General features: G+C 34.9%; 1 protein-coding gene across 1 annotated transcript in view; it reads left to right on the top strand.

Annotated features, from left to right (window-relative positions):
• Window positions 1–16,608, top strand: part of LOC306877980 (uncharacterized protein) — a 90,773-nt gene that overhangs the window by 10,855 nt on the left and 63,310 nt on the right. Inside the window, exons 7-8 of the mRNA XM_079430050.1 lie at window positions 1,456–1,569; window positions 3,352–3,420. Coding sequence (XP_079286176.1) covers window positions 1,456–1,569; window positions 3,352–3,420 — 183 coding nt within the window. The remainder of the gene's footprint in view (window positions 1–1,455; window positions 1,570–3,351; window positions 3,421–16,608) is intronic.

Raw genomic sequence — 16,608 nt, 5'->3', positions numbered from 1 at the left:
TTAGTGTAGGTGGAGAACAGCTGAGAAAGCTGAGTCATGTATTTCTGTGGATACACAGATAGAAATTGTGTGAGAGAATGAGTAACTAAGACAGGTTTTGGGCATGTACACTTGTTTTTGTATGAGGGATAGGCAATGATGGCAGATGAGAGAGTTAGGTCACAGTTAATTAATTACAAGCCATTAATAAAACAAGCTTATTGAAATGACTCAATGTGGGACAGATTTACTGCTAGTGCGAACACACCCGCTGTGATGCAGTTCCTCTTTGAACCACTAGGGGGCAAACAGACATAAGACCAACATGTCTGAGTTGAGCTTCAGTCTGCAACTTAAAGCTGTTGTAATATTTGTGGGTGTTTTCTCTTTGGAAGACACTTCCCTTCAGAGGGCTGACAGCAAAACCTGACTCTATAATCATAAACTTGAGTCTCTTTCTGTCCTCTAACCTCAACCCATTTTCAGGCTTGTACTTTTTCATCTCATCCTATGTCACTGCCTCTCATCCAATGTTTTTTCCTCTTGTCATTTACCACGTTTTCTTACCCTGTACATCTTATTCATGCTATTTTCTACTTCCTCTCATGCTTTACTCTTTCCTCTAATTCAATACCATTTTCTCTCATCCTAAACCACTGCTTTTTGTCCATACAGTTTCATACTTCACAACATATATTCCTACTTCATAGTAACTTCCTCTCAACGCATTCTACATCCAGTAGTCCTTCACTTCATCCTGTTCTTCCATTCATCTCATGTATTGTTCCCTCTTGTCCTTTACCAATTTCTCTTATCTTGCTCCATCTTATTCATGCTTTTTGCTACTTCCTCTCATCCTATACCACATATTATTCACTTGCTATTTCCTACTCATTTTCATCACATACAGTAGATCTTCCTGTCATGCTGTAAGGTCTCCTCTCATTTTATATTACCCTCTCTCACTCTGCCTTACTTCCTTTGTCCTATCACACTTCCTTTCAGTGTATTCTATTTTCTCTTCTCCTTTACTACTTCCACTCCTATCCTACTTTCTTTTGTCTTTCATGCTTTGCTACTTCCTCTGTCTATACTACTTCTTAAATGCTCATGCTATTTTATACAGTACTACTTTGCATCATATACAGTACCACTTCCTCTCATCCTTTATCACTTCCTCTCATTCTGACCTACTTCCTTTCATCCTACTCTGTATTTTACCTCCTCATACCACTACCTGTTATTCTACTTTGTTACCTACTCTCATCCTTTACTACTTTTTATTACCTGTGCAATTTCCTACTTCTTTTCATCATATACAGTACTACTTCCTCATTCTGACTTAGTTTCTTACCTATTTCCTCTCAACATATTCTATTTCCTCTTATCCTTTACTACTTGTCATTCTACTCTGTTGCATATTTTTACAATCGGCATACCTAGAGAAGAGGCTCTTTCAACTTTGTTTTTATACAGGAGGGGCGTGAGTACCTGAAGAAGAGCGTGTCGTCATGGTTACCTAGCCTACAGAAAGAGGAGTCTTTGGCGAGCACAGAGCATGATATGGAGGAGGAAGAAGATCAGAATAAGGTGTGTGCACAGGTGTTTGTGTTCCAAAGGCAATGGAGAGATAAATATAAGATGCATCATGACCTCTCCTTTGACCTCTTTCTGATAGCATGGAACGGAATAGTGCTGCGCTTAAAAAGTTTTTAGTCTGGGAAAGATAAGGGAAGAAAGGAAACAAACTAGCTTATTTTATCTTTTCATTTTTCCTCTCAACACCAGGCCAAGGCTGTGGCAAGGGTGGCCTTGGGGCCACACACACACACGCACACACACACACACACACACACACACACACACACAGATCCTTCATCAAGTGACCACGCTTTGCCGCTGACAGTCTTGCGACTCTTAAAAACATTGTTTTTTTGCTTAAGGCTACAAGTTTCATGCTTATTCAAATACATTTTTTCATTTCCATGTGCCTAAATGAATTTTTGCAGTTCATCTGTTAAGGAGGGCTCTACACGGCTGAAGAAACAGAATAACAAGCCTCACCTGAACTGACTCGTTGAGGGAATTTATAAAAGTTGTTTACTTTCCTGCTGGTTAAAATTTCAGCAAACTTTCTGTCACTAGACATAAATTTGTCATATGTAGATGCAGCTTTGCGACATTTGGAAAATCTTGGCAGGTAGGAGAGTATGTGCCTGTTTAAAGCATGATGTAATCTGGGTTCAGCGCTCATCAACTCTTTTTACAAAAAACATTTTTTCAGTATAGATACGAGAGATTGTGTTTGTATACAATACAACATCACAGATAGGCTACAATTAACACGAGATGAAGTGGCCTTGATGGTGTGATGGTATATTGGCCAAGGAAATAGTGTTTATAAAGTGGGATTATTGAAATGTGCATTGACACCTTAAATCTGTCACAACCAGAATTTTTTTATTTTTATTTAATGGACCATTAGTCAATGCAAATCTGGTAGACAATACACTATGTAGACAATACACTATGTAGCTTTTTCTGTCCTAAAATAGTTATTAAACACCTGTATTACTTTGGTAATTTAAGAAATGTTGTGAGTAAAAATTAGATTTATCAAGGTTTATCGAAAGCATTTGTGGCACACTGATGATTACCATTGACAATACCTTCGACATCAACTTTAATTCTTCTGCAAAAATACAGTGTTTGAAGTCCAAAGAGTGCAAATCTTTCAAACTATTTGTCAGTTTTATCATTTTATTCATAGACATTTTCCAGTAGATGCAGTAGAAACAATATTCAGTGATAAACAATGTGCAAGGAAAAAAGAAAAGAAAGTATTACTTTTATTCAGCAAGGACACAATAAATAGATCAAAAGTGACAGTAAAAACTTATACATGGATACAAACAAAAGATTTATATTTCAAATAAATTCTAAGTACCGGTAATTAAATAATCAAGCAACAAAACTGCTTTCAGTAATAATTAGAAATGTTTCTTGAACACAAAAGCAGCATATTGTAATGATTTCTGAAGGATCATGTGACACTGAGGACACTTTTCCAATACAGGAATAAATTATGTTTTAAAATATATTAAAATAGAAAAATATTTATTTTGGTGAGCATAAGAGTCTTTAATCAAAAACAGTAAAAAATCTTTTGAATTGTTTATAATTTTTGAATAGTGTATTTATTTTCTAATTAATTTTTGTTAATTAGCTGTTGAAGTGTAGCATTTTTTTTCTATAATTATGAAAAATAAGTTTTCATAATTTTCTTTATCAAATCACATAATCAAGACTTTTATGATCCTTAGATAATTTACGTTTCAGTCAATATTTACTGTATTGTTTTTTTTGTTTTAGAGCAACATCCCGCCATATGAATCCCGAATAACAACAGCCAAACTGCTGATCGAGGCCGAGGAGTATGAGGTAAGATGATGGTCTAGATCAACACTTTTAAGAAGAACATTTCAAATGTTTCGATCTGTTTGGAGAATTCTTGTTTCAGAATGTTCAACTTCAATGCTCCACGGCAAGGCAGAACTGAAATGCCAGTGAATGTTGAAGAGTAGTGTAAAGTACCTGTCAGTAATTCTTTGAGGTGGTAGTAATGCCGTGCTATACACCGGTTCAGCTTATGAGCTGTTCTCAAGCTACCGGGTTAGAAATCCTTTCATAATAGTGCATTGGATCCATTCTAGAGACAGTCTTTATTTATCCAGTGTGAGCACAGTTTAATCCAAGACAATCCGTTCTTGCTGTGCAAGCAAGTTTAAAGACCTACAGAATACATCTTGTACAAGTACACTAATATTAGCTATTTGTCTAACAAACAGACTTAAAGCTGTCAGTGTTGTGTGTAATGAGAAGGTTTAATGTGTGCTCTACTGCAGCTGTAGAGTAAACCATCACCCAGTGTGTTATAATACTGTATAATTGTCAGCAGGACAGTTATTTACTATCTAAAGATGTCTGTTTCTGTGGCTGTTATGAGGCTGGTGATCTGAACAACAACATGTTTTTGTTATTATTATTATTATTATTGAAGAACGCTTTTGAGAAACAAAATTTGAATGCATGTGTTTCTGTTGAGTGCATGCGAACACTTTCATGATACCGTCTAGGTACACTACCAGTTAAAAGTTTTTGAACAGTTTGATTTTTTTTGTTTTTTTTTTAAAGAAGTGTCTTCTGCTCACCAAGCCTGCATTTATTTGATCCGAAGTACAGCAAGAACAGTACAATTTTGAAATATTTTTTACTATTTAAAAAAGGTTTTCTATTTGCATTTATTTTATAATGTAATTTATTCCTGTGATTTCAAAGCTGATTTTTTTTAACATCATTAATCCAGTCACATGATCCTTCAGAAATCATTCTAATATTCTGATTTGCTGCTCAAAAAACTTTATTATGTTGAAAACAGCTTAGAATAATTTTTTCAGGTTTCTTTGATGAATATAAAACTCAGAAGAACAGCATTTATCTGAAATAGAAATATTTTGTAACATTATAAATGTCTTTATCATCCCATTTGATCAATTTTAAAGCATCCTTGCTAAATAAAAGTATTAATTTCTATAACCCCCCCCAAAAGAAATTATTCTGAGTCCAAGCCTTTGAATGGTGTATATGTGTGTATAATGTTACAAAGGCTTTTTATTGCAGATAAATGCTGATCTTTGCATCTTTCTATTCATCAAAGAATCCTGAAAAAAAATGTACTTAAATATTGATGATAATAATGTTTCTTGAACAGCAATCAGCATATTAGAATAATTTCTGAAGGATCATGTGACACTGAAGACTGGCGTAATGATGCTGAAAATTTAGTTTTGATCACAGGAATACATTACATTTTAAAATATATTTAATTTGAAAGCAGTTATTTAAAATATTCAAATATTTCACAATATTACCGCTTTTGTTATTTTGGATCAAATAAATGCAGGCTTGGTGAGCAGAAGAGAATTCTTTAAAAAACATTAAAAATCTTACTGTTCAAAAACTTTTGACTGGTAGTGTAGGCAGTTGACTTGTTTGTGAGACACAACCATTCAAAAGTTGAGGTGAATTGTATAGTCCTCCAGTGTTGGTTAGTAGTTTTGTCTTTTGTATCGATGTGGAGGTGTCCCACAGCTCTTTTTGGAGTTCTGAGGGAGACAGTGTTCACAGTTAATAAGGCTAAGCCCATAGATTTGTTTCCCTTTAAACCCTTTTCTCTTTTTCTATCAGCACTAAGGTGTCCTTTGATTAATGCAGGATTGGTATTTTATTTGCACTTTACTGTGACCTTTGCAGTGTGTGTGTGAGAGTGTGCAGTAGGACCCTTTTTGTGCAGGGTGTGTGAACGGCCTGACACCTGTCCAGCACTCGGAGAGAGGTATCGGAAAAAGTGAGAGAACAGAGAATTTAAATAATAGGAAGAGGAAAAAGGAAGAATGATGGGGTCGAGAGACAGAATGAAGTAGGACAGGACCAGGATGAGATGCTGTAAGGTGAGGGAGAGAGAGTGATAAATTGACAGCTGTGAGGAGCACACTTTTCTTTAGTTCTTTTTCACACTTGCTTATGTTTGTTTGGTTCATCCTGAAAAGACAGTGAAGGACTGAGGGCTGCTGCCTGACTTTTAAAAAGCATCTGCTCTCCCTTAGCCGAACACAAATAGAATCTCCTCTCAGCACGGGGGACATATTAATATTAAAACCAGTCACCTGGCTGTCTGTCAAAATGATGCCAAAGGTTGCAGGGTCAACTCTGCGACAGCGGGTGTTTAGACAGAAGCCGGGCCCCCCGGCAGCAAGGCCCTTTGATTGGACAGCTGGGAAAGGTGAGTACTTCTAAACAGAGAGAAAGGGAGAGGGAAAGAGAAGTATGGACTAATTTAGATATCTGGAAGGCAGTCCAAGCTCCAGATATACTGTTGACTTTTTTTTTTTTTTTCTTTTTTTTTTTTATATTCAGCATATTAAAAATCAAGCCTAAAGTGCTTAAAAATAATCTATTTTTGTAATATATTTCTTTAGTCGTGTTTTACATTATCATTAGTACACATCACAATAATAATAATAATAATAATAGTAGACTACCTAAAATATATTTATAAAATTAGAAAATTATAAAAATGCAAAAAAAATTATAAAAAATAAAACAAACTTTACAGTTTTTACTTTCAAAAACCACGATTTTGACATTATTTTACACTAAATTTGCATATGTTATGTTAAAGTGTTAATAGTTTTTCACTGTGTAGTAAGGTAACTTTTTTTCTGTAAAAAGTGCAAGCATCTTTACAGTGCACAATAATATTATGGGTATTTATATTTAGTGTATAGTAATTACTGTGATTTTATATATTGATATTTTATTTACTAATTTCTCTTTCATCTGTAGTACTGCTATTTTTGTAGATCTGAGTTCAGACTTTGGTCAAATAGAAATAATCTTGTGTGAGTATGTATTAACCTAAATCTCTTTTTTTCCCCAAAAATATTAAACTCATTTTTTCCCTAAAATATTTCAACACAATTATCATTATTTTTAATATTCTGGCAAAGTATATTGAGGTAAAATGTTGCAATACTTTGAAATAGTGAGTTTTTTTATTTTTTATTTAATGTTATCCTTTGAAGGAAGAAAGGCTCTGTTCTTATTACAGGAGTAAGATATTTGCTTGCTTTATAGATTATATATAGAATATGTGTGTGTCCTTGTGCCGTAATGTCCTGCATGAACACATTCAATATTAGTTTTGTTGGCTATGTATGTAACTGTCAGACAGTGGCAATTCAAAATGAGTTTTGAGGACTCGGGAGAGTGTGTATGTGTGTGTGTTTTGTGTGTAGTGGCAGCGCATGCTGCTTGAGCTAACTCAATATTAGCAAGGCCTTTTCCTGCTCCACTCCAGCTGGGTCAAAGCCTGACACACTCTGTGACAGCACAAGATTGATGTCTTGCTTTGCTAGTGGGCTGAACAGAGGGAGGAGAGGATGAGAGACACAGGCAGTAGGACGAGTGGGAGGAATGGAGAGAGTGGAAAGAGATATAGTTGTATGAAATGCAGTGGTTGGGAGGAGAAGGAAGTCTTGCCCTTTAAAAGTAACGAAGGTACTGTTTAATGTCAGTACGGAGGACTTAATTATCTTTAAAGAGGGAGATATTTAAAAGAAACTCAAACCCTAGGGACCAACACACAAGGTTATACACACACACAGAGACCCCTGTCCTAATTAGCCTTTTGGAGCTAATGACCACACACCAGTGCACTACTTCAAATAAAACTGGACTTTTTCACTTTTGTTTTGTAACCCTAAAAAGTATCTGGACACTTAGGCCACGCTTAAATTTATGAATGTCATTGTATTATGTAACAAAATATTATACCTCTTTTCATTTGGGTTGGTTTTGGTTGAACCTAAATTGTTTAAACCTAATTCACCAAAATGGCTAAGAAAGGTTCTCACATCATTTGTTTTCAGATTTCACTTTTTTAATTTGCAAAGGCCCGTTCACACCAAGCACAATAACTATAAAGATAATGTGATAAAGATATAGTTTTAAAAATTGTTCTCAATATTAAAGAATCGCAGAGTCCACACCACAGCTATAACGATAATGGCACAGAGAAACAGAACTTTTTTTTTTCAGCTGATGAATGATAAAAACACTGACACCCAATCAGAATCCACCCTGCTATAACAAGCTCGATAATTTAAAGCGGCAGACAAGCGTGCGCTTAGAATAAACAGACGATATCGTCTGCTGGTGTGGACGCTAATGTCTTTATCATTATCATTATAGTTATGGTCCTTGGTGTGAATGGGCCTTAGTGATAGTGAAGTGACATTCATCCAAGTATGGTGACCCATACTCGGAATTCGTGCTCTGCATTTAACCCATCCAACGTGCACACACACAGCAGTGAACACACACACACCGTGAACACACACCCGGAGCAGTGAATTAACTGAATGGAATTCATTTAGATTGATCCAAATTGTGTTTTTTCTAACCAAACCCTTTGTGAAGCATATATATTTGAGTTTAAAGAATGAAAAATGTGGCACCATTTACTTAAAGGGATGGTTCACCCAAAAATAAAATACTGTCAGTAATTAGTTACTCACCTTTATGTCATTCCAAACCAGTAAGACCTTCATTCATCTTTGGGACACAAATTAAGATATTTTTGATGTAATCAAAAGAGTTTTCTGACCCTGCATAGACAGCAATGCAACATTTAAGGACCATAAAGTTAGTAAGGACATTGTTAAAATAGTATCCAGCCTTAATTTTATGAAGCTCCGAGAATATTTTTTTTGCGTAAAGAAAACAAAAATAATGACTTTATTCAACAATTCTTCTCTAGGGCATGCTACTGTCCAATAGTTTGTCAGCCAACTGGCTCTTTGGAAGCGATTTAAAGTACTTAATACTAGATACAATAGAATTCATGTAACATTTTGTTGTGGGGTTTGAACTTAAAACATTTTGGTTTGGTTTGCTATGCCATGCTACTCTGTGATTTGTACTTGTCAGAATTTCTTACTCTAGGGTTTTTTTTAATGTCAGGACACCTTTAAACAGGATTAACATTGTGTCAGCTATAGATGTGGCTTCTATAGTGATTTTCCTCTGAGTGAAGGAGCATATGACAGTCTGGCTTAAAGCTGGCTTTAAGGCTTTAACACATTTCCACATCTTCACTGGGTACGAATAATGTTCTGTCTTTTTTCCATCTCTTTCTAATTCCGGTCTTTTGTTGTTTGTGTGTTTGTGTGTTTGTGTGTGTGTGTGTGTGTGTGTGTGTGTGTGTGTGTGTGTGTCGGAGCTCGGCGAGAGAGTCATCAGTAATTCAGACCGGCTCTGATAAGATTGATAATTTGGGAAGATACTCTCTACCTTCGCATCAGTCTCAGGAGGCTAAAAAAGAGGACTGAGGAGTATTTTTAGAAGCGAGGAAGCCGTGTATGTGTTAAGGCTGAGGTCATCTTTGTGTTCACTTTTTGTTTCTAGATTGTTGAACTATTTTTTTTCGAATTTTCATTTATTGAGAATATTCATTTTTCATTTATTATTATATGTAGTTGTCTTTTTTTCTTGTTTGAATTCCTATCCGTCCTGTGTGAGATGAATCTGAGTGTTTGTAGCTCCTTGCAAACTGCTGATGTGATTACTGGCATGATCTAATAAGGTTGCGTAATAGAATTGCATCTGTGTTTGATTACAGACAGATTGTTTTGATTTAGGTCTCTCTGAGATGATATCAAAACATGTTTACTGTGTTTGTCGACCAGCCCAATACAGCAACATTGGCTCAACCATGATATAATTTTGATGTGGAATTGTTGTTTTGGTTGTTGTTTTGTTGTTTCCAGTGGCAGGTGATGGGAGAGTTTGGGAAACTTGTTTCAAATGATCAATATTTTAGTAATTTCGTTTAGTACTGCTAGAGATGAAGAAATTACATTTAAATTGCTGAAAATCAGAAGTATTCACAATAAATGTGACTCTTTGGCAAGAAAAATGTGCGAACAAATATGCATGCGTAATTTTTTACATTTAGATTACCATAATGCCCATCATCTAATGCGAAAAGTAAATTTTTAAAAACACTAATAATTTAGTAAAATTTTAATAAAATTATTTTAGCAAATCTCAAAAAAAATATTTAGACAAAATAGTGTACATATAAAACATATTTTGAGTTTTAAAATTTTACATAACAGTATGGAATTAGAATATAATAGAACAAAAAAAATAATAATAATTAGATGATAACGATAAAATAAGAAAATATTTTTGGAGGTTAAGTACAATTTTTAATGAAATTAAATATCCAGTTTCATTCAGGTTTACTTTTTTAAAGAGTATTCTTGTTCCTGAGAAGATTTTTTTTGAATATTTGTTTGATTTTTTTTTTTAGTCTCATCAGTCTTGGTTTGAAAAGGCTGGTTTAATTACTGTGCTTTCATCAGATTTTTTAAAAATGTAATTACTTTCTGTTTTTTTTTTTTTTTTTTTTTAGATGTGTGTTTTGTGAAAAAGTGCTGTGGTGGTGTTTTAATTATCTGCTCATAACTAAACTAAATGAAACCAAGTATAAAACTTGTTCACCTCTGCCTGCAGTGCGAACTATAAAGAGAGAGATTTCTGAAGCGTCTCCGCAGTGACCCTGGAGTTGTGTTTCTATCCCTTCACGCAGGACTCATAAGCTCACTCTGAGCTTCTCTCTAATTGAGTTAATGCTTCTCCACAGCTCTAAGCTGGAATGATTGGCTGACACTTTTAATAGCGGTTAGAGGAACTTTTAGCTGATGAAAAGAATGAAATGTTCATCAGGCACTGACACTGAATTATTGAGCACAAATCAAACAGTTATTTGATATGACTTTAAAGCTTTGGAGAGCGCTGAGAGCCTTGTGTGATGCACCATTTGATGTGAAAACTCACATACACATTTAGCGTTCAAGCACTTTGACCTAAAGATGCCAGAGACTGTTTGCTCAACATATATCTTTAATCAGAACTTTCTGCAGGGAGCTCTTAACTTTGAATTTCAGTTTAAGGAGCATCAAATGTTCGAAGAGAGCAAGGCCTATACAGTCATTGAGTTACACTGACTTGCCCATTTAAAGTCTTCTATTCTTAATAAAGTAAGTAATCGTTAATATCCAAAAATATATAAGGTTCTTTCTGCATTATAGATGTGCACATGATATATAATGCAAAATCATTCATAGTCCTTAATATGTATGATTTGCATCTCTTACATTTTAGTTTAATGCTGAATTATATGGTTTTATAGACTACAAAATGAAAGAATCCTATTTTTTCATAGATGCAAACAAACCTCTCTTTTGCTCCATATATGTGTCTCAATATGGTTCTGAACTAAGCAGTAAAAGGTTCACACCAATGTCATACAGGTTTTTATACATAACAGAACTAATCATATGTTTCTCATCATCAGTATTTAAAGTAATAGTTCATCCAAAATGAAGGTTAAATCATTTTTATTTATAAAAGCAACATGACTCATGGGCTAGGTTCTAAAATGTTATATACTGTGCATTTCTGTGAGGAACAGAGTGAAATTTGTGCATGAGCATGATGCTTTTTTGTCGTCTTTGGAGAGCAGAATAAACTTTTTAAATTATTATTGTTCATACAACTTTGGAATGATGTGGGTGAGTAAATGAGTTTCATCAAAGCTTCATGTTCAGATGAAATATACTTAGGTGGGAAAAAAGGTGTTGCGGTTTCTGCCAGGATTTTTTTCATGTGTTTTGAGTACGTACAACCACACTTAAACATCTGCTTTCATTTCACTGTAAGATTACATAACACGTAAATATTGAAGTTAATTAAATTCATGTGATATAAATATGAAAGCTTCGACTTTGACTGTCTTAATGATTTTCAATTATTTTACTAGGTAGATGCATAAAATACAGTCCTATCCAGAGACAAACACACTCTCAGTGATTGTGGTAAACAGCTGATAAATAATGCAACGGTCGGGCATAATTAGAAGCTGCTGATGAGTCATAAATTCTCATTTGACTATTCGGTCCCAGCGAAGCCTCGTTACTAAAACGAGCTGGCCCTAATCATTAATTATTCGTTTTCTGCCATGTCTCCAGTGATTGCTGGCGAAGAAGGCTTGTTTACTTTTACCGCTAGAGCCCAGGCTGGGATAAAGCGATCAAAACAGAGGAAATGGACTGTGTGTGTGTGTGTGTTAGACTGCAAATGTGCAGGCCTGCTGCATTGTGGGACATTTTAGTGTTATTAGCCTGTACATTTGCAGGCCTTAGCATTGTGGGACATTTTAGGCTAATGACACTTTTCATGATTAATGTGTTCCTCTGTGTTCTCGCATGGATGCACACACATGCAAATGTGCGTATGTGCTCATGAGCGCGGTGTAACACCCTCATAAGTCATATTCGGAGATCAGAAGAATGTGTCTTGTCATAAGGTCATATGAACGAGGTTAACGGTGTGTGTGGTAACCTTTTCATATACTCTCAGCAGACTTTAGATGGGCCATTAGCTCTTTTCCCGGACATTTTCTCTGGGCTGGGCTGGGAACGCAAGCCTGCTTTAAATCTTTCCCAGCGCCGTTTTATGCGCTGTCAGTCCAGCTTTATATTACCGCATTTGCACTGCATTGGGTCAGGTATGTATAGACAGGCCAGGGCCTCTATTTCCAGCTGACCAAAAGCAGGGACGACATGAGCCAACATGGGCCAATGAGACCCACAAGAGACTGTGGTGTCAGGCTTACAAGTCCAGTATTGGTTCATTAGCCACTGGTAGATGGCTTAACTAAATTGAAAGCATCATTTTCCACTGACACTCTTTTTTTAAAAGTAGCTGTGCATTCTGTCAGAATACCTTCTTTGATATAAATTGCAAAAATATCATTATCATTTTTTGTGGATGTTTTAATGGTATGAAATGGACTTATTCTTTTCCCTGTCTGCTGCCTTTCACTTCTCGGCTCATGAATCAGCAGAAAGTTGCTAGTGAAGGGCTCAGGACTGTATCATTCTTGTGGCAGCTTCAGCTAGTCAGTGTTGCGAGAACATTATTTTCATGATTTCAAGAGCCCAGCACATTTATGCACTGGAAAATGCCTACTATAATATAATGAAATATCTGCAGTTTGTTTTGCTTGCAAAAAATATCAATTTTGTCAGAATGCATGGCTACTATTAAATTCCAGTCAATGCGGAAAAATGAGTTTTTTCCGTATAATGCTGTATTTGACTTATCCAATATATCCAGAGGTTATGATGCAAATGTTTATCATCTTTCTCTTTAACAGTTGTGAGTTGTGAAATTTCTATGAAAATATTTGGTAACACTTTATTTTGTGTCCTTGTCACAGGTTACATGTAATCACTATTATAATAACAATTAATTATGCATAATTACATGCAAGTAACCCTAATCCTAACCCTAAAATACAGCAAATACATGTAGTTAATTAATATTATACAGTATTTAGATGTATAATTACACTGTAACAAGTACACCTTAAAATAATGATATTTCATTTATCTGTTATGTTTGTTTTACTTTTACCTGATTATCATATAGACATCTTATAAGGCTCCATATAGCTAATAATAAATTAATTAATCCAAGTCTAATGACCATGGAGCCGATATATAAATATTGTGATTATTTTTAAAATGTTCTGTCAGTGACGCATTGATCTCATACAGTTGTATTCACACTGCAAAAAGTATCAGTTTAAAGTAAAAAAATATCAAAACATCCTTAACTCTTTATTTTATATGCAAACCTGCATAAATTTAAAACACAAATTATTTTGCTAGTGGGACTGTATGAGAATAATTCTTCTCTGAAAGCTTTCTCAATTTTGGCAAATATATTTTGATTTACAGTTATTTGGATAATTTTATTCTTAAGTCTTGTATCAATAAACATGGTTTTATCACATGGCTGGAAATATGGTTATGTAGATGAGGTTATGCATAGTGCAGCTAGCCTTATAAGATCCATATTTTGTGCAGGTTCTGGATTATTTATGGTTTTACAAATCTCAAAATCTTTTGTGCATATGAAAGAAATCTGCTTTTTGTGCATATGCACATTTTTAGGCTGAGTTCTGTGAAAGGTTTTCTACATGAGGGCCCTGGATTTGGACAAAAGACCATCTATAAGATAAAAATATGTATGCTAGGTTTACTATTTGTTTTTGTTTTCTTCTAGTCCTGTGAAAATGACTGAAAACATTGGTCACACTTTATATTAGGTGGCCTTAACTACTATGTACTTACATCAAAAATAAGTACAATGTACTTACTGTGGTAATATTGGATTGCAAAACACTTTTACTGCTATTGAGGTGGGATATGGGTAAGGTTAGGGACAGGTTTGGTGGGACGGGTAGGTTTAAGGGTGGGTTAAGGTGTAAGGGATGGGTCAACAGTGTAATTATACATGTAATTTCAGAAATTAATTACAGATGTAACAACATATAGGTATTTTTAAAAATATAAGTACAATGTAAAAACATGTATGTACACAATAAGTACACTGTATCAAATTATTAATTTAAATGTAAGTACATTGTAGTTAAGGCCACCTAATATAAAGTGGGACCAAAACATTTTCTGAACTATACATTAAAGGGATAGTTCATCCAAAAATGGAAATTCTGTCATTAATTACTCACCCTCATGTCGTTCCAAACCCATAAGACCTTTGTTCATCTTCGGAACACATTAAGATATTTTTGAGGAAATCCGAGAGCTTTCTGACCCTGCATAGACAGCAAGGGAACTACCATTTGAGAAATTAATGACACCATTTTCATTTTTTGGGCGAACTATCCCTTTAATAAATGTGTGGTTAGTCACTTCACATGTCACTCGGATGTTCCTTTCCTATCTTAAGTGGGCGACAGGTCAAAATAAGTTGTAATGTGATCCAGACTTCATGCTGATTGTCAAAAGTCTAGTTAGGTGAGACTTGGTCTCAGGTGTTGTTCTTTTATTGCTGAAGTGGCTTTTCCATTGTTTTACGGGGATGTCTGTCTGGAAGTGCTTTGTGCTGAGTGTGTTTGTGTCTCTATACAAAATATGTCTGAGAGGAGGGCATAAGACAGGCTCTGTCTGTCTTGGTTTGTGTACTAATAAACAGCGCTGGCTCTAATGAATCATTAATGTTCTGTTTACCCAGCTTAATGAAGCACCGCTGATGAGGGCCTGTGTTGTGTATGCATGTGAGTCTGTAGGAGTGAATGTGTGTGGCTGCTCTTTGTATGCAGATAAAGACTCCCAAACAAGAGGGAATGGTGAAAGAATGCATTTGCTGTTGTTTTTTTTTTCTCATAATGTGAATATGTGAAAGTGGTAGAAAAGGAGCGAATGATAAGTATTATTTTTCAGAGCTTGTGTTTGGGTATGTTTGGCCTAATCTGTTAAATTAATGACTTGTATTTGTCTGTGCTATTGGGTTTGTGTGAAACTCCCTATCGATTGTTGTTAGCTTTGTGTATTCCTTTGGCTCTAGTTCGCTCTAATCTTTCTGTCAATGATGCCCTTGTCATCCAGTAACTGACTGGTTGTCATGGAAACACATTTGCTCTCACATAGACCTGTCAGTCATTCAAAGAGTTCTAATGAGTTTTTTTGCCTTTGTGAATGCCGAGAAGATCAGCTCTAGAAATACAGCGCAGCGTTGGGTTTACTCCAACTTCCAGTGTCAGGAGGAACTTTGATTCCCTATTGGCTCTTCATTCAGCTTGCAGAAACTTACCAACATCCACTTTTAGATGAACTTGAGATCATTTAGCACCAAATTATTCCTGTAAGTTCACGTATCGAAAGTGTGTGGCATGTAGCCTAATATTGCCCAAGCTAATTTGCATGCAAAGATTTGATGAGCTAAGAAGATGCAATTTTCGAATGTTGTAGTAATATGCTAACACTGGTTAATGCTGCTTACAAGTCCTTGTACTTATTAACTTGAAAGATGTGATATGGTATAAAATAAAAAGTGATTTTATTTGGAACAACATGGGCATGTTTGGGCCTTTTCGTATTTTTCACTTGAGACAGAAAGCATTTAGCGCTAATGTAGCTAAATGAAGAGCAAAGAATGTAGACTGTGCATTAGGTGGGTATTAATTGATGCTGTATTTGATCATATTCGTGCAGGGAGTATAATTTTGTCGCACAAGCCTGTCACCTCATAAAACAGGCTAAATGAGTTGTTTATTCCTGCAAGCTTGTAATAGTTTTTCATCAGTGGTACACAAAATGCAAAAGGAACATTTTGTTGTCAAAATTCACATTAAAAAAAGAATCTCAGTAATGTTTTTTTGCTCATTAAAATATTTTGGAAAAATGTTCAAACTCATATTAGATAAGGTGGTGATTCTCAACCAGGGGGCCCCAGCAAACTTCCAAGATGACTTAAAATTATTTCAAATAAACCAAAACACAAAAAATCTACATATTTCTTATTTTAATTCAACCCTCAACATTTTTATTCTTTCATTTCAGAGTCAGGATATATGAGAGAGCCTCATTTAAAAAGTGTGATGTCTAGACTTAGAAAAGTCATGTAAAATAATAAATAAAACTTCTCTGGCATTATAATGAATATACATTTTTCTAGTTATGCTAAGCTCTAAAAATAATGTATTGGATAGAAATGAAAATGTAATATTTAATCTTATTTAATATTTTAATATTTAATCCAGTAAATCATGAAAAAAAATAAATGAAAAAGTCATGAGGCCTTTGAATATTATTGTGGTTTTGGAGTCAGGTTTGAGGACCACTGACATAAAGATAATTGTATTGGTAGTCTTAGAAAAGCTGTTTTATTTTACATGCTATGCGTTGCCTCATGAGGGCCACAATTTTGAGATCACATAACCAACTTGATTCTTGGAATAAATTAATCCTCTCTTACAGTGCATAGTGCATTTGTACAATTGCATCAGATTTATTTAATTTTTTTAGCTTGATGCTGTATCTACACCATTAGTATAAATCAGGGATTGCCCAGCACAACATAAGCAGAAACTGACTGCATATTTAACTGGCCACTTGGAATATTGCGGCT

Source organism: Barbus barbus, assembly GCF_936440315.1.
Source record: "Barbus barbus genome assembly, chromosome: 12".
Taxonomy (NCBI): domain Eukaryota; kingdom Metazoa; phylum Chordata; class Actinopteri; order Cypriniformes; family Cyprinidae; genus Barbus; species Barbus barbus.
This window is presented reverse-complemented; position numbering and strand designations above follow the sequence as displayed.